Genomic DNA, 22656 nt, shown 5'->3' on the forward strand with positions numbered 1-22656 from the left:
CACACACACACACACACACACACACACTCACGTACACACACGTACACACACGTATACCCCTGTAATCTCGAAGGACCATGATCGAGGTGGTTGTGTGAGTGGAATTTGACCAATTCGACCACTTCAATGGAAACAATTTCTGTCAAAAAATATATGATGAAGAGTGACAATGAATATTTTACACAGGACAATGTTATGCATAACTAAAACATTTTAAAACATACAACATGCCAATTTCACATGTGGAAAGCAGCCAGTATTTCACTGCAAATCACATTTTGGGTTATCTGACAGTTGAGTGACTTATCTTCACTGTGAATAATTCATCTAATTGCAGTTTAATTATGGAGTTAATCACCAAAGTTTCATCTGAGCATTGGTTGTATTTCCCGTTGCCGGTGTGATATAGAAAAAGACACCACATCTCAGCAAATTGTCATCTTTTCATCAGAAAACACTGTTTTGTGCTTCTTGTAGTAAAAGAAAACTTCACGTCAAAATATGAGCATTAATCTTTAAAAACAATTGCTGGCCACACACCTTGTGTCCTTCAATAATAACTGGTGAGTATCAGGTATTATTGGCATAACTTCCATCATGTTTTCCACAGCTTATTTGTTGATTTGTTCACCAGCTGTTAATATCAAAGAACAAACTCTTAATATTAGCATTTATTATTTTTTGCAGGTTTCTGAAAACTGTTGCGTTGAATTTGGAAGGAATCTTGACTTATTGAGAGCCTTTTTTACAACAATTTTGAATTGTTAAAGATGCCCTATGGAGTTTTTTTGTAAATGAAAAAAAAGTTTAAAGAGTTTAAAAATGTTCCAAAAAAAGATCAAGATGTGTATTATAGATTCTCAAATGTACTACCTCGTAAGATATAAAGACAACTTTGATTGTGCCTTGTTTAATTTCGCAAAATATACGGCGCCTGTGAACAATTTACTGATATGTTCAGTATCGTAATCGTAGCAAACGTAAATTAAGAACGCATCTTCATTACATTAATAGAAAACGCAATCACGGCCCAATATGATGTTTTCCAGTTTACCAGTACAGCTGATGTTGACAGTAAGTAGCAGAGCAACGTGACGGCAAATGAAAAGAAAAGGTCAAATAAATGTTGCGTCAAGGCAGTACAAAGAATCGGGGCCACTGTTCTTTCAGAGTTCACGAACGTCACCGAGCGCACATTCGAATGTCAGCTGCTTTTTCCAGCAGGAACACGTGAAGTTGACAGGTAGCAGATTTCTCTCAAAACCAGATGATGACCAAACAGCAAAGTCCAATGGGTTCCTGATAGAGACACCAGGAAGTATAATCCCGTGTTATCGCTGATTTTTTTAACCTCCTTGACAGATGGACTGTAAAGTTGTGTAAAGCTGATATAGTATCTGTTGCACACACTTGAGCAGGCATGTGTCATAAATGTGTTTTAGACATACTTTCATTATTATTATTATTATTATTATTATTATTATTCATTGAAAACCTCAACGTGGCTTTATGAGAGTTTTTTACTATTGCTACATAGACTAATTTAGGTTTTTTTTAAAACATTTTCCTTCATAATTCACTAGAAATACACTTCTAACTTCAGAAATAGTTTTCTACCTCATAATCTAATAATAATAATCTAATAAGTGACTTTTGTTTAGTTTTTTTTACAATCAAACACTTTTAAATCCACTAAACCGACAGACTGACAGTGAAAGGAACTTTGCTTTCGCCGGCATATTTCTGTCTGCATATGTTGGAACACATATAAAAAGCATTACTTAACAGTATTTGTTAGAACAAGAACAAGCATTCATTTGAATATATTCTGAACATATTGCATTAAATGTAACAGAAAAGTGGGTCATCAGGGGCTTAAATTGTTACAATTGCCCCCGATCTGGGAGCAATGATAAAATCTTGTGCAATATCTATGTTAGCATTTGTGTTAATTTTTAACCTATAGCCCTGGAGATTGATGTATAGATTTCAAAGTCATCTAACAGTAGACAAAGAATACTGCAGCGTTTCCAAACGTCTCTGGTTTTTTTGTGCCCGAAAGCGCTGGAGAAGCTCGGACGGCAGGTTTTAAATCGAAAACATAGTAATTGGGATGTGGCCCAAGTGTAATAACTCGAGCGAGTTTCTGGTTGGAAAAAGTAGCGCTGCTCATATGGCGTTTTAAAACCTCCGGAACGCAATGATGACTGAAGATCAAGCCGCTCCAAGCCGCTCCAGGCAAGAAAAACACAAACTTACATGCACAAACTTACATATGGCACCTTTAAAGGACTCAGAGGAGGCGTGATTAGAGGGCGGCACTACCACACAAAGTGCAAGATAGGAGACGAATAAATGCACAAGATGAGCAGAAAGACAAATCTAGGTTATGGTGTGTTTTTCTCTTTCCCCCTCATTTAATTATCAGGAGGTCACGATGAAAATATTGTCTGGAGTTTGAAGTGACAGGTCCTAATTCAAGAAGTTGACTGTTTCTGGTCGTGATGAGTTGGTTCAGACTGAAATTAAAAAAAAAAAAACAACAGCCAAATACACAGCAGGATTCATCATTTTACATTTTATCCTTGTGAATGCGGTTGTATAAATAAACTCAGAATTTCTTTCTTTTTTTTAACATGCAGATACAGGCCTCCCTAATAGTTTGGAAGGAGCACGTTGGCTCATGCTTAGTGAAGAGTTCCCCACACAAAACCAGATTCATCCAAACACCGTGAGCCACACACATGGACATGACCCAAAGCCTCCACAGATAACCCACATTAAAATATAACTTCTGAGGGTTATATAACGCTCACTCCTGCTGTGAGTGTTTTCATGGCGGTGCAGATGAACGAGACGTCGGCCCTGTGACCCTACAGATGTCGAGGACTGTAGTGTGAGCACAGTTTGAGGAGGTGGTTCTCCTGCGCTGACTTCTCTTGACTGATTTTCAACTCCGTTTTCTCTGAAAATGGAAAGCTTGACGTTCCTCTCGGACAATATTCTGATAATTCTGCAGCTCTTATCGAGAAGCTCTGCGCTGAGGTTTATGACTTAATGAGTCATCAGACTATTTACATCTGTAAATACAGATAAACTGGAGCTGTTGTGAAACGCATAAACCGCGAATAATTAGAGTGAAATATTTTCGAAATCACTATTTATGACATGTGAGGATAAACAATGAATATCGTCTGACTCATAGCAAATCTGAGAAAGAGGTTTCCAGGAAACTGTCTGATATACTTTTTTTTGTTTTGTTATAACTTTCTAAAGTCAAAATACAGAGAATGTGATAAACACAGTCACATTAAAAAAGAAAAAAGAAAAATTGTCTTTGACTTATAAATGTGAAAGTTTTCAATTTGTTGAAACAGGATATTAATATATTTAATATTTTGTACATGTGCAACATAAACTACAGTGGAGTCTGGGTTTTTATTGTTCGTGTCTAAATATTTATCTCCATGAATAAACATTGAGGCCTTGTCGAAACCTCTGAATCCCTCTGAATGACAAAGGTGCAGCAGTGAAGCAGAAGTTAAGGTCTCTTGTATTGTAAATCAGCGTGGGTAAACTCTGACTCATTAATTTTACAGTTATATTGACAATATACCATGTAGGAAGAGCCACAAGCAGCAAGTTGCCACCTATTTGAACCCGTCATTTTATGTTTGGCTGTAAAACAGGGCTGTCCATTTCCCAGTGAATGGAAGAATAAGCTTAATTGACCTTGACCTATAACCTCCACTAATTATCTTCTGTTTAGTGTTGTTTGTTTATTGGTATAATAAAATAGTATTTCCTATAAACTGGTTGGTCTCCTTCCTCACTTTAGTTTAGTTAACGTGGATATAATGGTGCTTTAAATAGATATATTGTATGACCTATACCATGTTATTTTTTTAATGTGAGTTATACATCTGTTGTTGTGCAACTTGGTGTCTATACAATATATTAAATAACTTAAAATGATTTGAAATGAAAAATAAAGGCACTATTTACAATAATTTCCCCACTTAAGACAGCGACAATTCAAGAATATTGTCGTCAAAGTAAAAGTAGCATCAGAAACACTGTGCTGGCAGTTCTTTAAGTTTGGTCTGAAGGGAAACTGGAGTCTTCTAAAGAATAGAAAACGCACACTCATCTGCCAGTTCCCTCTTATTCTTTCAGTCGGGCCTGTAGCCACGTGGCCCCCTGGGCCCCTGTCTCATGCCGTCACCATGGGGACAGCTCACGGCGCGCTTTATCCCAGCAGACTCGTCTCCCATAGCAATGAGTGTTTGGCGTCGCCACAAGGTAAGGCCGGGTTGTTCGAGTCATTAAACTGAGGGTTTGTTTTTATGTTCCAGTAAATGACAAGAGCAACAGACAAATACTAAAATGCAAACCAAACTGATGTTGAGAGAGCAACAGGACAACGAAGAGAGAGAGGGTGCCTCCAATTCATTCAGTTGTTACTAATATTGAGCCATTCAGTACTGTGCAAACGTTTTAGGCAAAGAACTTGAAACATGGACTATGTTTTTTGTCCCTCATCGTATTTATCTGTTTGTCCTTACTCTTGTTTTCTTAAAGTTACCTATTCCCTGAGTTCATTTAGTTTCTCCCTGTGTTACAAAAAAATCTGAATATGTAGTGGGAGCGACGTATTATACGCCTTATACATTAATTAACTTGTTGCACGGCAGACGTATCCACGTATCAGAACAATCACAGGTTCAAGAGTACTACAGACACTTGCGTCTTTTATAAGTGTCCCCACAAATTAATGAAAAACTACTTCATTCACAGAAAGTTGTTCTCACAGGCAAACGCTGTTTGCAGAGCAGTGAGGAAATAATGTCGCTGGTGGTGAGCAGGTCTAGCCAGCCCATATTGTAACGCTGTGGCACCACCAAGTGGCTCAGACTACAAATTATCTTCATCAGTATATTAATCCATCCATCCATCCATCATCTACACATATTACCTAGATTCAGTCCACATAAATAAACACACGAGAGTGGACTTTTAACCTCCAACATTTTAAGGGTTTTAACAAATAAATTCAACTCACTGTCCTGTCAACTGGAACGTACTATGAGCTGCATGCACCAAAAGAAAGGGAAATCAATTAACGAGGATCGAGGATCATATTCATACTCAATAACCAGTTGTGGAAATGACTCTACATTTACCCAAAGACTGTACTGTAGAATATATGCTACTTCAAGCTTTGACTCCACTGCAATTCAGAGAGAAAGAAACTTTTTTCCAGCCACTATATTTAATTAATGACTTAATTTATCTATTGTATCCAATGGATTGGATAGGATAGGCAAAAATGATTTTTGTTTGGTTGTTGATTGTGTGAGTTATATTGTGTGAAATGGACTGATGTATACAGTTTTTTTTTGTCGAAATCAACAATTAATTCATTCATTCATTTATCAACTAATCTGCAGATTCAGATAGTCACTATTATAGTTTAAGATCATATTTAACTTTTTCTACAAACTACCCAAAAGTGTATGAAGTCACGGGAATCAAATTTATACACATTCAAATTGCATTTGTACTTTTATGAAATCAATCTAGTTTTTATCTATAGATAAATAGATCCATTCCTGTTTTTCACGGCAGAGATAACGTTTTATTTTGTAAATCCTTTCATACGAGCTGGCGCCGCCGTGCGTGCTGCGTCATGACGCACCGCCGTGCGTGCTGCGTCATGACGCACCGCCGTCACCATCAGCTGTTGGAGCAGCGCGGAGCGGCTCTTCTCTCTCGACCTCCGGGACGCTGTGTGCACACGTTCGCCCGCCGGCTCCCCGCTGCCGCTGCTGCTGCTGGGTTGTTTTTTAATTTTAATTTCTAATAAACGGCACATGTTGTTTGTCCACCGGCCCGTCACCGGAGCATCTGCTGACCTGCTGCCATGATGAGCGCGTTGTGTCGCCTGACGCACGGAGGGCTGCTGCGCGGCCGGCCGTCGTGTCGCTCGCTGCTCGGACGGCAGCGCTTCTGCGGGGAGGCTTCCACCGTCCGGACCGCCAGCTCGTCCAGGTACTGACCCCCCCCCCCCCCCCCCCCCCCCCCTGCTGCTAGCTGCCCGGCTAACTGATGCCCTCTGTCCGCCGCCGGGGCTGCAGCGCGGGGGCGACATCCTCGGGTCCTCTGTCAATTGCGCCGGTTTGTTCGTCAGCCGTCGTGCAGGAATGTGTCCGCGCGCCTCCAACGGAGCCGTTATCTTCACGCGAGTCTTCTCACGATGACATTCAGCCGGCTGGTTCAGCACCGCGGTCAAAACCTGCTGCTGCTGCTACAAAGAGGATTTAAATAACGTCACTGGACCTCGTGTCTTGTTTTTAAACTGCACTGATGATGATGATGATGATGATGATGATGATGATGCTTCATCATCAGGCGATGAGTGTTGGTGTGGATGGATGGATGGATGGTTTAAGAATGTATGCTATGCTACATGTAATGCTAAGTTCCCAGTGTGACAGGGCCGGATTGAACTCTTCAGGGGCCCCGGGCCAAATACAATGTTGTTGGGCCCCTTCACATCCCCACCTCACGTGACCGTTCCTCTTTTCCTTCAAGCACACAGAAACAGTTGAGTATTAGAGAAAACAATTGCGAGACCTATTAGAAATGAATAATAATACTAAGCCTGGAGACTTTATTACTTGACACACGGGGAAAATAAAAACAATAATGACAAATTTAAATATTCCTCAAGCATTGTGAGATTTCTTTCTTTTTCATTGTTGTTTAACAACATCTCATTGACTATAAATGATCAAATGCGTCATGGGTTGAATCAACAAAAAATGGCGAGTAGATGCAGCTGTCAAATTAAGTCAGAGCCCTCTACAGCAGAGCTGCAACAGTAAATCGCTTAATCGATTATCAATCGATTAGTAAATTAATCGCCGACTATTTTGATAATCGATTAATTGATTGCAGTAGTTAAATGAAAAAAAAGTCAAGATTCTCCGTTTTCAGCTTCTTAAATGTGAATATATTTTCTGGTTTCTTTGCTCCTCTGTGACAGTAAACCTGAATATCTTTGGTGATTGGACAAAGTAAAACATCATGTTTGAGTTTTGGGAAACACGATCAACATTTTTTACCATTTTATGACGTTTTATGGACCAAACAACTAATCGATTAATCAAGAAAATAATCAACAGATTAATCAAGAAAATAATCGACAGATTAATCGATTACGGAAATAATCGTCAGTTGCAGCCCTACTTTACAGTTTAGAGGTGAAGCAATTAGCTCATCACTAAATTAGTTGATTGATAGAAGAAATAAGTCACTTATCAATCAAATACGCCAAATTTCTTCTATCAAACCTGGTCTGTCTTTGTAAATTGATCGTCTTTGAAATGGAATAATTGATTGAGTTGATGCTGATTCAGGAAGACCGAGACCGTGGATGTCTTGAAGCAGAAGTATTTAGATCCACAGGTTCACAGTGTACCGCGTCCCAACACAATCTGCCTGTCTCCGGTCTCTGGTGTATTTAGCTTTGTCGGAGTAATGTCTCCATCTCACCGCGACTATGACACCTCCCGAGACGGACTTCTGCTTCCCACCGACTGCTTCAGCCTGCCATAGGCTCCATAACTCAATAAAAACAATGTATATTCTGTTCATTTCAAAATTAGGAAAGCACTGTGAGCTGAACCAATTGAATCATCATTTTCACTCCTGAATTGTTTCCATTTGAACAGTTTATTTTTTTTTCACACACTAACACTTGGATGTGTCACTCTTCCAGTCTGAAGATGTCATATAATTCTCACCACAGACGCGGCCGGGCAGATTTGAATTAATCAACATGGATTTTTTTTTCTCTTCTTTTTTTTTTTTTTTTTACCCACAGCCCAGTCAACTTGACCTACGACGTCTTCGACGGGAAAGGAGAGAGCACTCCCCTGGTGTTTCTTCACGGCCTCTTTGGCAGCAAATCTAACTTCCACTCGATAGCGAAGTCCTTGGTTCAGCGTACGGGCCGAAAGGTAACGCAGAGATGAAGACACGACGCCTCTCTGTTCCTGCTGCGAAAAAACAAATCATCTCCTATGTGTTTGAGTTGGTTCTGAGCAGCCGGACACTATCCCTCTTACTAAAGAAGCAGGCATGATGGGAACAAGTTTGAGCTGCCAGTCATTTGATACAACTCCCCGCAGTTGTTGTAATAAATACCCGTAGATAATCTGCTCCTTGACACGCTCGAAGAAACTCGCCACCTCATGTGCACAATACCGCCTTTTGTTCTTTGCTTTTAGGTTCCCATTCTGTTGCCTCTTTCCCCCCTTTCCAAGTGTCCTAACTGTCCTTTGACCAGTTAGGTGCTGACCGTAGACGCCCGTAACCATGGCAACAGCCCCCACAGCCCGGCGCTGACCTATGACGCGATGGCCGGCGATCTGAAACACCTCCTCGCCCAGCTGCACATCGAGAAGTGCGTCCTCATCGGCCACAGCATGGGAGGGAAAACGGCCATGACGACCGCTCTCACGCAGGTGAGCCGTCCGGAAATGTCACCATGAATTTGTCATGACGCAGTGAGCCTTTCCCATCCTCTCTGAACTCAACAGTCCTCCCCAGTGCTTCATGCTGCACCTCACTCTCCTGACAGGTTTTCCCTTTTCCCTTTCCTATCCGTCTCCACTTATCCTCCTCTGTTTGCAGCCTGGTTTAGTGGAGAGGCTGGTGGTAGTGGACATCAGTCCGGCCCAGTCCACAGCGCGCACCAACTTCCGCTTCTACATCCAGGCCTTGCAGAAGGTGAAGATCTCCAGTGACATCCCGCGGTCCACCGCCAGGCGGATGGCTGAGGATCAGCTCCGCAGCTTGGTCAAGGTGAGCGCTGCTTTTTCATGCTGTTTGAAGCAGCTCCATCGCAGCAGTTTTTAAATAAATGAGGCCTGGGTCGTAACTTTCTTTTCCTCACAACATCACGTTGTTGTTTTTTCTGTAAGGAATGACAATGACAAGTCGTTTGCTTTGTCTGATAGTAAACCTGCAGTAGCTGATTAAATGGCCACCCGGGGGCAGCAAGGATAAGTTGTCGAGTTCACAGCCCTGACAAATTATCACAAAGTAAAAATCTGATGTGGCAAACATTCTCCAAATCCTGAGAGTCGTGTTCCCGTCTGCCTGGAGAATGTAAGTCCAATATGTGGCGTCTACCAACTCCTGAGGGAAATTTCTGCCTCTTTAGCTTCCAAATGCTGTGCAGGCCAAGTCTTTAGAGCTTATACGCTGAAGACAGCGGCCGGTTGCGGCAGAGGCTGGTGAGAATGAGCCAGAGCATTGAGTTTGCTGACCACAAAACTAAAACCAGTGACACCCAGTGCAATTCTCTTTGGGTTCATCACACCAGGCCAACTTATTCACGTACAACTAGTCATTTGAACCCTTTGAAATATAAAAACATTGATTGTAACTGTTTTTAAAAGTCAAACTCTGACTCCGTCTGTCAGGAGCGCTCAGTGCGTCAGTTCCTGCTGACTAACCTCGTGGAGCTGAACGGACACTATGCCTGGAGGGTCAACTTGGAAGCCATCTCGGAGCACCTGGACAACATCATGAGTTTCCCCCACTTTGACACAGTCTACGAGGGACCTACGCTGTTTCTGGGTGGAGCCAGTTCTGCTTACATCAGGTATGAAATGATATCTGTCTAAACAACTCATAGTTATTACAGTGAGTGGGCTAATAAATGCCTCATGGCAGTCCGGAGGACCCAAACCCTTGAGTCTTTAGTTAACCTGAAGTGTAATTAAAGTCTGGATTGATTTCTCCAGGATCTCAGCAAAAAGCAGAATCCACACACTGTTCTTTGCTCCCACCATCTTCTTTTGCCTGTACACCGCTCACGATTTACCTGATGTTCTCCTTCCTCCTCATCGTCTTCACTCCCGATCCAGCTCCGAGGATTACCCCGAAATCCAGAGGCTGTTCCCCAATGCCGACATCCAGTACATCCCCGACGCGAGCCACTGGATCCACGCGGACAAACCCTTAGATTTCATCAGCTCCATCAGCTCCTTCCTTCAGTCCTAGCCGCCTCCCGTCTACACCCCCAGAACTCTTTTATGCCGAGCGTCCAGCTCACCGAACGTGAAGGGTGAGGAGTCAGCAGCTTCAGCGAGAGTGAGTGGAGTCACTGATGATGCTGTCACGCGCAAAACACTGGACCAACCTCGCTCTCTTTTGACAGCAGTCAGTTCTTACCTTTTGACAGGGTCATATATTTTGTGTAGTGTAGTGTAGGCAACGTTTTCCCTTTTGTTAAGTCTAGCTCTGTCAGACGGGCCGCGTCACTAGTTTGGCTGGTTTCTAGATCTTTAGAATCCGTAGCTAGATGATAGTGATGAAGATGTGTCAGATTTAAACACAATGGGGCTGTTTTGGAGTTGATATACTAATCCAAAGAAACTCTCATTTGCACAGTGCTTTCTTTTATGTTGTTATATTAATGCCAGTGTAAAAGCAAAGGGGGATTAAGGCCAAGTACAATCTGGGACCACTGAAGTGCACCAGCAGTAAGATGGATTGATACGAAGGTTTAGACAACATATATATGAAATGCAGAGGGAGTTTGGCGTCGTGAGGATTGAGTTTTGCGAAGGGGATGTAAAATAGACTTGATGGATTGTTGTAGAAATATGAATAACTATGGTGATATATTCAGTATTTTGATCTGGAACTTGGTGTATCTGCTGTACGTGAGAGATGAGAACGAGCTGGTGAGTTACTCTGTCGCGAGTCGGGCTTAATTGAGAGCCCTGGCTTTTTTTTGTTTTTGTTTTACGCCAACGTAAACATCTATGGAAACCAAGCTGAAATGCTCAGAAACAGTACTGTCACAATCTGTTTCCTGAATATCTCAGGTTACAACTGGATGTGCTAGTTATTATTATACTCGTATGCTATTCTCCTCTGTCTGTCGGGCAATGAGCCGTGGTGATGTCGCTGTGTCTTTGTGTTTGTTCAGTCCTACTGTATCGGTGTTTTTATGTTATTATCCGTCTCTCACTTTGTCTTTACAACTGAGGCACAAGAGCCATATGGATATCTCACAAATATATGCTGCAACAATGTGCGTTGTTGATATAAACGTTAAAGTGATAAAGTCATTTTTGTTTCCATGGGGTTTGAACAGAACGGTCCAGTAGCGAAACTGCCATCGGTGTGAATACGCAGGGTGTTGTACATTTGTATGTGCCTCTTTTGTCAAGAGCTTGTTTTCCATTTCAGTAAAACTTGCTAAAAAAAACACAAAAAAAACATTTTATTATACAAATATTAACAAACTGACTAGATTGGCAGCTGAGTTGCCGCTTCTGTGTGAGTTTTCATCCGAGAAAGCTCAACACACGAGGGAGTATCCCTTCATGGCGCTAGATGTTTACTACGATCAGTGTTTTATGTTTGTTTTATGCGAACATGAAAGTCTAAAAGACTTTAAAATGGATCAGAATTAAGTTGAGTGAAATTCTCCTCGTTTTTGTTTTTATAGATCTCCAGTTAGAGGAGAAGCGCCGCTTCCTCCTCCTCAGCCGCAGCAGTCGGGGGTCGTGGGGTAGTTCTGACATGTGAATGCTCGTCCTGCTTCAGCTCCTGTAGCGTTACAGTGGGACAGGAATATGTAAAAAACAAAAGGGGGGGGGGGGGCGGTGGTACTGTGCGTCAGCAAAATAGAAAAACTAATGTATTCCGTAAACCTGAGAAGCAGACTGTAATCATATGTTCAGGACTGTATATTGTTTCACTGCAGCATGCCTTTTCTCTTATCATCAGGTGTGTTCAGTTTGTTCCCCATAATAGTGACTGTCATTCTAAATGATGGCATATATGAATTTTAAATGTGTGCAAGATGAATATAGGAGTGGATTATACATATTATTGAAAATGTACAAACTGATATTATACAATAAAATGGCAAAAAAAATAATCTACAAAAGTTTCATTTATTTTTTTCTTCTGAAACTTGAAAATGCAAGAAGCAAAAGTGCAGGAAATGAAGGATTAAATATTATGTGGTCGACAGTGTCTCACCGTGTAAGAGATTTGACGTATTCAAGTGTGTACAGTATTAAACAAATACACGGCGCATTCATAATCAGTTATTTTACACATAAATTACATTAGCCAAAGATCTAAAGATCATATGTTCACAGGAATATATCAGAGCTCCTCCAGACATGTAATTGTCTTATATTGCTTCTCCTCAGAAAGTTAAATGACTTGGTCAGAAGTTCTTAAAATGAAAAAATGAAAAATCCACAATCCATGAACTTGCAAACAGTGTTTGTTTCAAAGTAACTCATGCACACGAGTGCACTCTGTGTTTGTGTGTTTTGCATTGGAGCTTTAAAGTTTTCACATCTCACGCTGCCGCCAAACAACTTATCGCAAAATCTTGCTCAAACTCAGATTTAAAGTGAGCACTGACAAAAACTTTCCCCCTTCAGCAGATGAACGTGAAAACAGTCTCCTAGTAATAAACAGAAATCGTCAGTGAAGTGAAGCCAAACCAAGCACAACCCCGATAAGCAAAACACATTTTTGACTGGAGGAAAACTTCCTTGTTGAGCATCCGAACGATGAGTCATCACTGCTTCAATCAAGTGACACGACCTGGAACCCGTCCATCACGCCCCGCTCCGAATTCTGCCCCGCTGCGTCCTCGCCTTCTTGAGTGTTCTTGACCCTCCTCAACTTGTCCATCCAGTTGCGTCGAGTGCCGGTAGGAGACGGCGTACTGCTGATGCTCGCCGTTGGAGAAGAAGAGGACGAAGAAACCTTGGCCGTGGTGAGGAAGATCTGTTTGGAGTTGGTTTTGGGAGGGGTGGGTGTAGACACGGGGAACGTGGCCGGCCGCTGGATGGGTTGGCGGGTGGTCCTCCTCAGGATGCCCAGGCGGGAGGGCTTCTTCTGGGCCTGCTCCGCCTGCTGCTGACTCTGCAGGTGCTGTTGGAGGATCACCTGAACATCCTCCTGAAAAAACAAACCAACAGGATGTCAGATCACAAGAAATATGACTTTAAAGATAATCATGCAAAAGGTGAGGATGACAGGAAATATGGTATTAAAAAAAAACCTCAAGTGAGTGTGGCCTATTTACATGGCTGCTTACAGAACAATGTACGCTGAGAATAAGGGATGGTACAAATAATCAGTAAAAAAAAATCCCTTCACTTCTCTTTATAGTAGTTTAGGTGAAATCAGTTTGGATTTCGAGTTTACATCCGAAGTGGGCTCTGCTGTACTTTACGGTAAAATGACACGGTGCAACGCAGTTCGAGTTTTAGCGCCGCAGGGAGCCGGGCGCTCCCACGTCCGTGAGGGGCCTCAGGCGTGAATTTTAATTGCAGTTTGTGTTGAGTCTTTTACAGCTCAACACATTCCAATTTCTGACAGTAACGTGTATTTAACACTAGTTGGCATGTGTGTGCGTGTGTGTGTGCGTGTTTTTCGTGTGAGTGTCCTACTTTTTCTAGACATCACTGGCTGAATCCCAATATGATCAAAATTTCATCTCGAGTTTGCTTAGTAGGAAAACATTTTTTTTTTTACATAGACTTCGCTTCCGCATTTGTCTCGAGGGCACAGCTCTCTCCTTTCAGTTTGTTTCAGGAGGCCTTGTTTTGACTCCACCCTGGCAACAGCCGTGGCCGGAGGCATAACTTCGCATGAAGGCGATATCCTGGCAACAGGGAATTTTATTCAAATGTGGCACAAAAACTCACATGGACTCAAGGATGAATTGATTAGAATATGGTGGACAAAGGTCAAGGTCACTGTGACCTCACAAAACACGTTTCTTTGGCCACAACTCAAGAATTCCTAACGCTGAAAGACATGGATGTTAACTGCAACGTGACTGGTTGGTGGAGGCATACAACCCCAAGGTTGTGATTCCAGTTCATTATCTGATTTGAAGATTGAACTCAGATCTCGGATTTACCTTCCAGGCCTCGAGCTCCAGCGACAGCTCCAGACGCTTCTGTACGGCCTCCAGCAGCTGGTTGTTCAGCAACATCATCTCCGTCTTACTGCGCAGCAGCTCCGCCTCCATCCCCTTCTTCCTGCGTAGCGGAACAGAGAGAATGACACATTTACTCAAAATAGTTTGTGCGTGCCAACTTCCTCCTTATTAAAAAACGCTTGAATCCTGATTCATCTGTTCTTTAGAGAGGGTGGGTGTGACTGTGTATGTCAGTGTGTGTGTGTGTGTGTGTGTGCGTGCGTACTCACCTCTCGATGGCTTCATCTCTGTCCCGCAGCGCCTGCTGCAGAATAGCACTGTCCTCTTCTCCCTTTCCAGATTTGGACTCCTGAATGGACGAGCAAGCATCGGAGGTCAGGTGATGTGTTGTCACAACGTGTGTAATTCTGGGCCTTTAACCTCTCTCGTCTCAAATCCAGTCGCACCATTGTTCTCACACCTCGTCAACTTTTCTAAACTCCTCCTGACTAATGTACAGTAAATAGCAGAGACACTCATCAGATCACTGATACTGTCACTTGACGACTGGTCCGACCACATAACTCAGCGTTGACGTCTGGGTGGAGACATCAGTGGTCTCATCAAGGGAACAATGGGAGCTTCATCAGGAGGACACACGTCTCTGACGTGAGCATTCATAACTACATACAGTTTCCAGTGTTTAATAACCTTTCTGACCATAAACATTTCTTGCTGTCTTGACAAAAGTATGTGAATGAGTCATGAAAGTATCTTGAAATAATAACAGCTACTTGTTCCAAGTTATAAAGTCAGATTTTGGAGAGAAGCCGATAATCAAAACTTCTTGAACTTGAAAAGTTCTACATCTAAACAATTCGCAGCCTTTGTCACGTGCCCCCGTGTGCTGCTCCACGAGTTATGTTGCAAAGCAAACATTCCTCCGAGTGGCAGTCCCACCAAAATAAACTCAAACTGAGATTACGGGGGAAATGGTGAGGAGCTTGCGTGGGCGTCGCCTTCACCTGCTTGGTGTGGCCGATAGCCAGTTTCCGGGCCACACTCTGCAGCTGGGCCAGGGCGGCGTCCAGCCGGTTTTCCCCGCGTGAGGGTTCAGGCAGGCCGGACTCGGGCGCCGTCAGCGGGTGCAGCAGCCGCAGGACAGACAGGACCTCGTCTGTGACCTGGGAAAGAAAATGAACGGAAGGATGTTTTAATTAATCCTGAAGGGTTTTTACACCGCAGTGTACGGTCTCTGTGCGTTTGTGACCTTTACCGTCTCTCTGTGTTGGCTCCAGCCTTTCCCGGCCCTGTCGTCCTGCAGTTTGTCCACCTGGGCCTTGAGCCTGATGCTTCTTTTCCGAGACAGCTCCACTTCCCTGCGCACTTCGTTGAGCTGCACACAGCAAGGCACGCCGTCAGATAATTACAGGCATCCACACTCAGAAAGCACTGCACCTCGTGGCAATCTACACCGCGTAAACAGAAACTGCTAAACTAGATTCCCTGGGCGAAACTGACGGGACAAGAAAAACAGCAATATCGGCTTACGGCGCTTGCAAACACAGCGAATGTGCAGAAATGACTGTATTCATAGAAACACATTCAGTGACTGGCAAATGAGAGCTATCGACCAAAGGCACGAGGCACAAAACTGTTTCCACCAGCACGATTTCCATCTTTACACTCACGGTCACAAATCAAGTCCGGTCATCACCAGGCGATACAGTGTCCTCGTGTAAGATCATAAAAAGATGTTGGTTTGCTGCACTTGTCAGGCGATAAAATTCATTTTCACCTTTTACGTTGAACCTTGCGCTTTTTGTAAAAGTTGAGAGTATTTCTCATCGACTCTGGAGACTTTCTCACATATCACATGCTTCATCGTCTTTGGACGAGCCTCTTTGAGGCAGAAAAGAATTCACGCACCCTCTCCTTCTAATTCCAAACGCACACAAACAATAGACAGACTGTGACCATACCGTGGCTGAGACATGTCCCAGTGTCCTGCGCCTGCTGAGCGGCCTTCCACTGTTGATCAGGTCTGGTAAAGTCCCATCAACGTAGCTCGTCACCTGTGAGGAGCTCCCACCTTCACCGGCCAAGGCTGCCGACCCCGGCGAATCCCTTGTCCCGTCCGCGGGCAGTTCGCATGGACTGTCTTTCTCCTCGGACTGCGTGGAGCTGCTGTCCCCGTCCACCTCTTTCAAATTCAACTCGGCGAAGACACACGTGTTGTTCACGAGCTGCTGCAGATCATCACAATCTCCTTCGTCCGGGCCGTCGGAGACCAAATCCTCCCGCGCTGCGTCGGCCTCGGGTTCCTGTGGCTCCGTCACGGTCACAGAGACTCTCGGTTCCGCTGGCAGAACTGTCGGCCGGTGGGAGGACCGGCTCCTCTGCGAGCCCGGCTGTCTGCCGTCCAGTCGGTTCAGGGAGGAGTAGAGCTGTTCGCTGGTGGTGTATCGGGGATTCAGTCTCTCGTTGAGCTCTGAGAAGGGCCGAGAGAAGTCCATGATCCGCTTGGAGGAAGTCACAGGCAGAAATGGAATCAATCAAACCATCTGCAGTGAGTGCCAAGGTGTGTATATATATATATATATATATAAAAATAAACAAGGAAGAAACAAGGAGGAGGGAGGATGAGAAACTGAATGTCCCCAAACCTGTTTGTCCTGCTCAGCATGCGTCTTCAGAGCCGACATGACATGAGGTGATGTCAGCGGAGGCCGTGGCTTCGTGTGGTCTGTCTGGGTTGTACTTCCTCCTTTTTGAGTCACTGCACAAACACACTTGACGTGCAAACATACCAGAGGTGCAAGGCGACAAAAGGGAGGAGGGCTTTAGATCTTCTCACCCAATCAGTTTATTCAGGTTTGACGCACGATGCCTGATTTAGACTGCACATATCAAGCAGCTTAAACACACAAACAACATGATACACGTTCAGTGTCACAGGCAAATATAGAACAAATAGAACAAAGGCAAGTTGACTGTTATTAAGTCGCAGATAGTCATCAGTTTATTTTTACCTCCCGTCAAGGAGATTGTGGTTTTCGCCCCTGTCCCCTTGTTTGTCAGTTCCTTTGTTGGTCGTGAGCAGGATTACACAAAAAACTACCGAATGGGTTTTCACGAAACTTGGTGGAAGGATGGGACATGGGCCAAGAAAGAACACTCTCAGTTTGGACACGGATCCAGACAAAGGGGCAGATGCAGGAATTCTTTTTATCACTTTCTTAAACATTGTGAGATGTGCTTTGTTTTTTGTTTCGTTTTCGTTGACATTTTCAACTATTTCCCACGGAACAATTCACGGATCTCGATGAAAAATAAATCTGGCATATTTAGGGAACTGATATCTATGAGTGTGTGCAATATGAGGGGAATGTTGGGCCTTATCCATTTTTGGTGACAAACCACCTACAGTACATACATGACCAGAGATGATTTCTATTTTTTATACTGCAGCTAAACACTTGCTGATGTCTGGTTTAAAAAAAAGAGTTTTCAAATGATTTGCAGGCGCATGGGAGTTGATTTTAAAAGCTGCTGCCAAAGCAACCGAGCCACACCGCAATTATCAGTTTCTTTTTTTATTTATTTAACACGTTGTTTATTTCCTTGGTTCCAGAGGGCCACGTGATGTCCAGTAAGTGGTCAGGTCACGTTTCAAATGACTCGTGTCACGTTCTATTTTCAAAGGGCTGTGCACATGCTGTTAATCAAATGTAACTAACTTTAACTATAGACCGTGCTTTTTTTGTTTTGATGCAGCAGGTAGTGGTTTGGGTGTGTCGATATGTCGTGTAAAGTGTTTTACCTCTCATGTCAGTCTAAGAGTGTTATGTGTTTGCTCGGAATATTTCACATCGTCTCTTTTGACAGGAACTAGGTCACTGCTTAATTACCGTTCAGGCAGTTGGACTCAAGTCTTCACAGAAAACACTGCTGATTGTTCCTCTGCACCCCTTTCTTTCCTTTTCTCAGGTCAAACATAATTACAGTAAGTTCAGTAAGGCAATTATAGATCAATAATAATTACAATATAAGTTATGAACTAGATTAAAATAGACTGAAAAATATTTAAAAAATAATAAAACCTGTTGATTTATATGGAAAACAATGAGTTCTCCTGGTTGTCTCCTTCTATTGAACTTGTTTTTATCAATTAAATGCTATCTATGCCTTTTTATATATTTATTTATACTGTTTTATCCTATGTTAAGTCCTTCTGATTGCCTTGTTGTTGAGAAACTCACCTCAACTTGCTTGTTCTATGCAAACAAATGAAAATGGTGCCTTGTTAGGATAATTCATGTTTTGATTTGGTGCTGTACCAATAAAATTAGATTGAATTGAAATGTACAACAAGCTAGTTTCTGTCCCATGGCAACAAAATCCACCTGCAAGCACTTTAAGGCTCACGCGTCTCCTTTGTAAAAATGCAGACGTTTTACAGGATATCACATTATGGATTATTTTCTGGCTGCAAGCGGTGACTTCCAGGAGTCTCCAGTGGTCCTGAACCTGAATGAGAGGAAAAGCACCTCAGCCAAGCCTGATAGCAGATGTGTGTTAGTGTTTTTCCTTCTTCCCTCAACTCCAAAACCTAAAAGCAAATAACTTATGACGTATGATACAATAAATTCACATTGACACCCTGATGCAAAAGGCTATATTCCCAGAGAAACTGCACAGGCTCAGAGAAAACATCAGGACGTGCAGATGCAGTGGAAAAGGAGAGAGAGCGGTGTTCTATTATCTGCATGATTTGCAAAACTCCTATTCAATTGCATCTATTTTAAATTACAACGCTCTCCTACCATTTAGTTTAGTTGTGAAACAGCCAGTGCTGATGTCGCCATGTATAAATATTTCACAATCAAAAGAATTGTCAGTGTCATAGTTAATTTTTTTATTATTATTAACGGCTTTACAGTAACTCGATACTTGCACAAACTTTCGATAAAATGTCTTTTCTGTGGTGTTTAAACAGACTCGGTCCAAACGAGCGGTGAGTGGGCAACTTGCGATAAGAAGGTAAACAAAAAGACAAAGACGGGATTAGAGGCCGTCACTAAAGCGACGGACCGTTTTACTCTCCAGTCACATAAACATCCCAACAAACAGACGGACCCCGGGACGTGGAAGGAAGACCACCAGTGTTGACAGCAACAGTGTGACCCACTTCTTCCATTCAGTGAATAAAGAGACATTTGAAGTGTCTTCAGCCAAATTCTAATCTTAGCATTATGATTATTTTTGAGGTCTGCACTACTACTGTATGAAAAACAGTAAAAGTTCTCCACAGGAGAAATACAGTTTGTTAGTACAAAGCTCTTCTGTCACCATCATGGATCATTAACAGTCATCGTTAGTCATTAACATTTCATTGGTCCCTTTTTTTCTTTTCTTGCTCTTTGTCAACTTGAAAGTCATCCGATCCGCAATAGACCGACCCTGAATCAAATCAACATCTGGTACAAGGGAATGAAAATTTGTTGCTACAGCTCAGCTTTGTCTTTTTTCTTTCCTTGTCCGTTGTTGGCGGCACACCTGAATCCCAGGTTGTCAGAGGCAGAGTCCGGAGTGTTGCCCATCCTGCAGGACACAGAATCACAACCCTCAGTCATCGCTCTGTGGGAATCACACAAATATGGTAAAAATGCAATGTGTTTTTTTTTTTTTATAACCCACCTGGTTGTGATTCGAGCCTTGTGGTTGGCTGACCCGTCCACCGTGTCGATCCAGGACGCGCCGCGCAGCACATACATCGGATTCGCTCCTGGAAAGGGCGTGGATGTCCACTCCCACGCGTTTCCCATCATGTCGTACAGACCTGAAGGTAGAATCAACTTTGTTGTTATAGTATTAAAGTAAAGTTTTGTTGTTGCTTTAATTGAGAGACAGTTACCGTAGCTGTTCTGAGGAGGAAATGCTGTGACAGGCGAAATGCCGTGGTATCCATCCTCTGCAGTGTCTCCATCTGGAAATGATCCCTAAACCAAACAGAAAAAAAAGCACAAGTTATATATTGTTCTTGATCTCTCCCTCTTCTCCCCCCTCTGCCCCATTTCTCTCCTCTAACCCCAACCGGTCGAGGCAGATGAACGGCCCTGACTAGTCTAGTCGGGTTCTGTTAAAGGTTTCTTCATGTTCCTTTTCATTTCACATAATTTCACGTCAACACGTTTCTTCTCTCAATTGAAAGTACAAAAATATATCAACAATATCTTTCAGTATCAACATTTCGACTTGGGATGGGATTGATTCAATACTGAATCTCAGTGAATCCCCAGTCAGAGCATCCTATGAGGAATATATAATTTGCTAACGCCATATGAATGACTGTAGTAGGCTGACCTGCCACAGGTTGGTTCTGTTGGCCTGAAACTTGTTTCCCCACGGATAAGTTCGACCTGAAACACAAGATGGAGGCAGGAAAGACAAAAGGACAGAAAACAATGAAATGATTGACTGAATATTGACCTAGGTGTTCATGAAAACTCATAACTTTGTCCCATGAAGACATTCCTTGTGTGTATTGTATCTGAAACACTAACTACATGTCGTTCCCGGAAAATTCAGCAGATTGACAAGAGGCACTAATGTAAAATAAAAATAAAAATGAAAATGTATTTGCTCTTTTTAAATGGATGTCAGGCAAGAGTAGATGTGTAAAATGCTTTTAAAAACGACATAATGGTGGCACGTATAGTACCTTGCAGCCCCCCACGTGCAGCCCACTCCCACTCCTCCTCAGTGGGCAGTCTCTTGTTCTTCCACCGGCAGAAGGCCTGAGCATCATTCCAGCTCACCTGAACCACCGGGGAGTCCAGGCGCTCCTTGATGCCTGAACCTGGTCCTGCAGGCTGAGAAGGAGAGGGTCAAAGGGGTGAAAGGCAGAAAAAGTTGGAAAAATTAAAGCTCCAAGGCAGAAACACAACAACACGAACTCACCTGTCTCCAAAACACCCGCTCTATGGGCAACCACCAAGGAGCCGACTGGATGGGAAACAATGAGATGAAAAGTCACAGTTACTTACAAGGACGTGAGTAGGTTTATTGGACGTCACCATTATTCTATTTCAAATTGTTCTAAACCTGAGGCACAGAAGATGTGTAACTGTCCAAATACTCAACAGTCTGGACAATTCATTGTGCGTCTCTTCCAGCCTCGTCACTTCCTGACAACACAAACCACCACGGTACCTCGATCTTCTGTGTGACTTTGCTCTTCAGCTCCTCCGACACAAAGTCCTGAAACACAAAGCTCCAGCCAAACGTCTCCGCTTCCGTCTTGTACTTCTGCGCCCTGACAAAGTCTCTGTGGCGGACGGAGGAGAAAGTCAGAGGCTCTGGCGTATCATCCACATTCTGAGGAATCCTAATGTCAAGTTTTAAGTTTTGATTTACCTGAAATCAGCACTTGTCACAGGATATTTGTCCATTTCAAAAGGTCTCAGCTCCACCTCCCTGGTGGGGGACTCTCCATCCCTCCCATCAGCTGCACTGGTGCCCATCAACATCTTCCCTCCTGGTATGTGCAGCATCTTCTCCTCTGCTGCTGTGAGTCGGGGGGGGGGGGGGGTCATTTGGTACATGATTAATATCATATGTTGATCAAATTTACGATTTTGGTTTGTCCGGAAGTCAAGAGGAGTGAGATGTTCTCACCTGCCACTGTCAGTAAAAGCACAGCAGGTATCCACGACACCACTCTGACGTTCATTTTGACGAGCTAACGTTGATTTAACAAACTGCATTTAAAGTTGGGATGAATGATGTAAACACGAGTTTAAGAGATAACGAGCTGCAGCGGTTCTGAACTCACTCCAACTTCACGATTCCATTCTTCTCTTTTTTCTGTCGGACACATTTTACGGTGGCAACGGTGTTCGGTGCATCGATAAACAGGTTCCGTGTAAGGACAAAGGTTCCGCTTTATTTTTTTTGTCCAAGTGTTTTCTTTTCTTCTGTTTTCTCCCAACATGTTACGGTTCACACCACTTCTTGCTTTGTTGGATCTTTATGGTATGTAAAAAAAAAAAAAAGTGAAATAATTGATTACTGAAACTTCCTATTTCAAAGAAAACCAGTATAGTACGTTTTCCAGTATTAGAATATTCTGATTAATAGGAGATTTAGTCATAGTTTGTATATTCAACACGTTATTTGCAATGGCAGATTTAAAAAGTGCGCATATGTATTATCAAATGTATTGTGATTTTTATTACTGATGCATTAGTGTATAAAAAGTGTATTTTAATTTTAGCTGGTGGCATTAAAGCTGGGTATAACAACATTATCTACTTAATTCATATTGAATGTATGTTGTAATTTAATCTGTAAACCACAGCTCACGTCTCAGTTGTATCAGAAAGTTCATATTTCTGAAATGTAGTGAAGTAGCAGGAAATTTTAAACACTCAACAGTTACTAAGAAAAATGTACATGTAACTTTCACTCCACCTTGATGAATACTTTTGTTATGCTTGTCTAAAGTTTTTCTTTTTGGGTCAAATAAATTTTTATATTTAAAAAAATATGTATAGTCCATTAATGTGTTTCCACTTATTACTGGTGATGTTACTGTTTGTATAGGTGAGTGTAGATTTGATTCATAACACTGATGCATTCTTCCAAGCAGAAAATTCGGTTTTTAA

At 42.7% G+C, this 22656-nt stretch overlaps 3 protein-coding genes across 4 annotated transcripts; 1 reads left to right on the top strand and 2 right to left on the bottom strand.

The window, feature by feature from the left end:
• Positions 1-4315: 4315 nt before the first annotated feature.
• Positions 4316-11975, top strand: abhd11 (abhydrolase domain containing 11). Its single transcript, XM_035624182.2, has 6 exons — positions 4316-6051; positions 7889-8024; positions 8358-8531; positions 8701-8871; positions 9495-9676; positions 9942-11975. Exons 1-6 carry the CDS (start codon positions 5924-5926, stop codon positions 10075-10077), a joined length of 927 nt encoding a protein of 308 aa, XP_035480075.1. The 5' UTR covers positions 4316-5923; the 3' UTR covers positions 10078-11975.
• bicdl2l (bicaudal-D-related protein 2-like) lies at positions 11969-16774 on the bottom strand. Its single transcript, XM_035624181.1, has 7 exons — positions 16654-16774; positions 15970-16509; positions 15264-15383; positions 15013-15171; positions 14278-14357; positions 13988-14108; positions 11969-13017 (listed from the first exon to the last, which is right to left on the bottom strand). The coding sequence occupies exons 1-7, from the start codon at positions 16690-16692 to the stop codon at positions 12640-12642; spliced, it is 1437 nt and encodes a 478-aa protein (XP_035480074.1). The 5' UTR covers positions 16693-16774; the 3' UTR covers positions 11969-12639.
• A 2107-nt stretch (positions 16775-18881) lies between these two features.
• Positions 18882-21885, bottom strand: sumf2 (sulfatase modifying factor 2). Of its 2 annotated transcripts, none has more exons than XM_035624185.2 (9): positions 21668-21885; positions 21407-21554; positions 21203-21317; positions 20951-20995; positions 20712-20862; positions 20354-20409; positions 19905-19989; positions 19688-19829; positions 18882-19591 (listed from the first exon to the last, which is right to left on the bottom strand). In XM_035624185.2, exons 1-9 carry the CDS (start codon positions 21720-21722, stop codon positions 19495-19497), a joined length of 894 nt encoding a protein of 297 aa, XP_035480078.1. In that variant the 5' UTR covers positions 21723-21885; the 3' UTR covers positions 18882-19494. The 2 variants fall into 2 exon arrangements, with proteins under 2 accessions (XP_035480078.1, XP_035480077.1); XM_035624184.2 differs by having other exon boundaries at positions 21407-21557.
• Between the last annotated feature and the right edge of the window lie 771 nt (positions 21886-22656).

This window comes from Scophthalmus maximus, chromosome 2 (assembly GCF_022379125.1).
Source record: "Scophthalmus maximus strain ysfricsl-2021 chromosome 2, ASM2237912v1, whole genome shotgun sequence".
Lineage (NCBI taxonomy): Eukaryota > Metazoa > Chordata > Actinopteri > Pleuronectiformes > Scophthalmidae > Scophthalmus > Scophthalmus maximus.

Bases quoted from the DNA above. Each gene is read 5' to 3' on its own strand.
- abhd11 (XM_035624182.2), top strand. From the start codon at position 5,924: ATGATGAGCGCGTTGTGTCGCCTGACGCACGGAGGGCTGCTGCGCGGC. The intron at 6,052-7,888 runs GTACTGACCCCC...TTTTACCCACAG, and splicing joins CGGACCGCCAGCTCGTCCAG to CCCAGTCAACTTGACCTACG. The intron at 8,532-8,700 runs GTGAGCCGTCCG...CTCTGTTTGCAG, and splicing joins TGACGACCGCTCTCACGCAG to CCTGGTTTAGTGGAGAGGCT.
- bicdl2l (XM_035624181.1), bottom strand. From the start codon at position 16,692: ATGTCGGCTCTGAAGACGCATGCTGAGCAGGACAAACAG. The intron at 14,358-15,012 runs GTGAAGGCGACG...TCGTCCATTCAG, and splicing joins CTATCGGCCACACCAAGCAG to GAGTCCAAATCTGGAAAGGG. The intron at 14,109-14,277 runs GTGAGTACGCAC...TCCGCTACGCAG, and splicing joins AGAGATGAAGCCATCGAGAG to GAAGAAGGGGATGGAGGCGG.
- sumf2 (XM_035624184.2), bottom strand. From the start codon at position 21,722: ATGAACGTCAGAGTGGTGTCGTGGATACCTGCTGTGCTTTTACTGACA. The intron at 19,830-19,904 runs GTAACTGTCTCT...TTCTACCTTCAG, and splicing joins TCCTCCTCAGAACAGCTACG to GTCTGTACGACATGATGGGA. The intron at 19,592-19,687 runs GTGGGTTATAAA...TGTGTCCTGCAG, and splicing joins AAGGCTCGAATCACAACCAG to GATGGGCAACACTCCGGACT.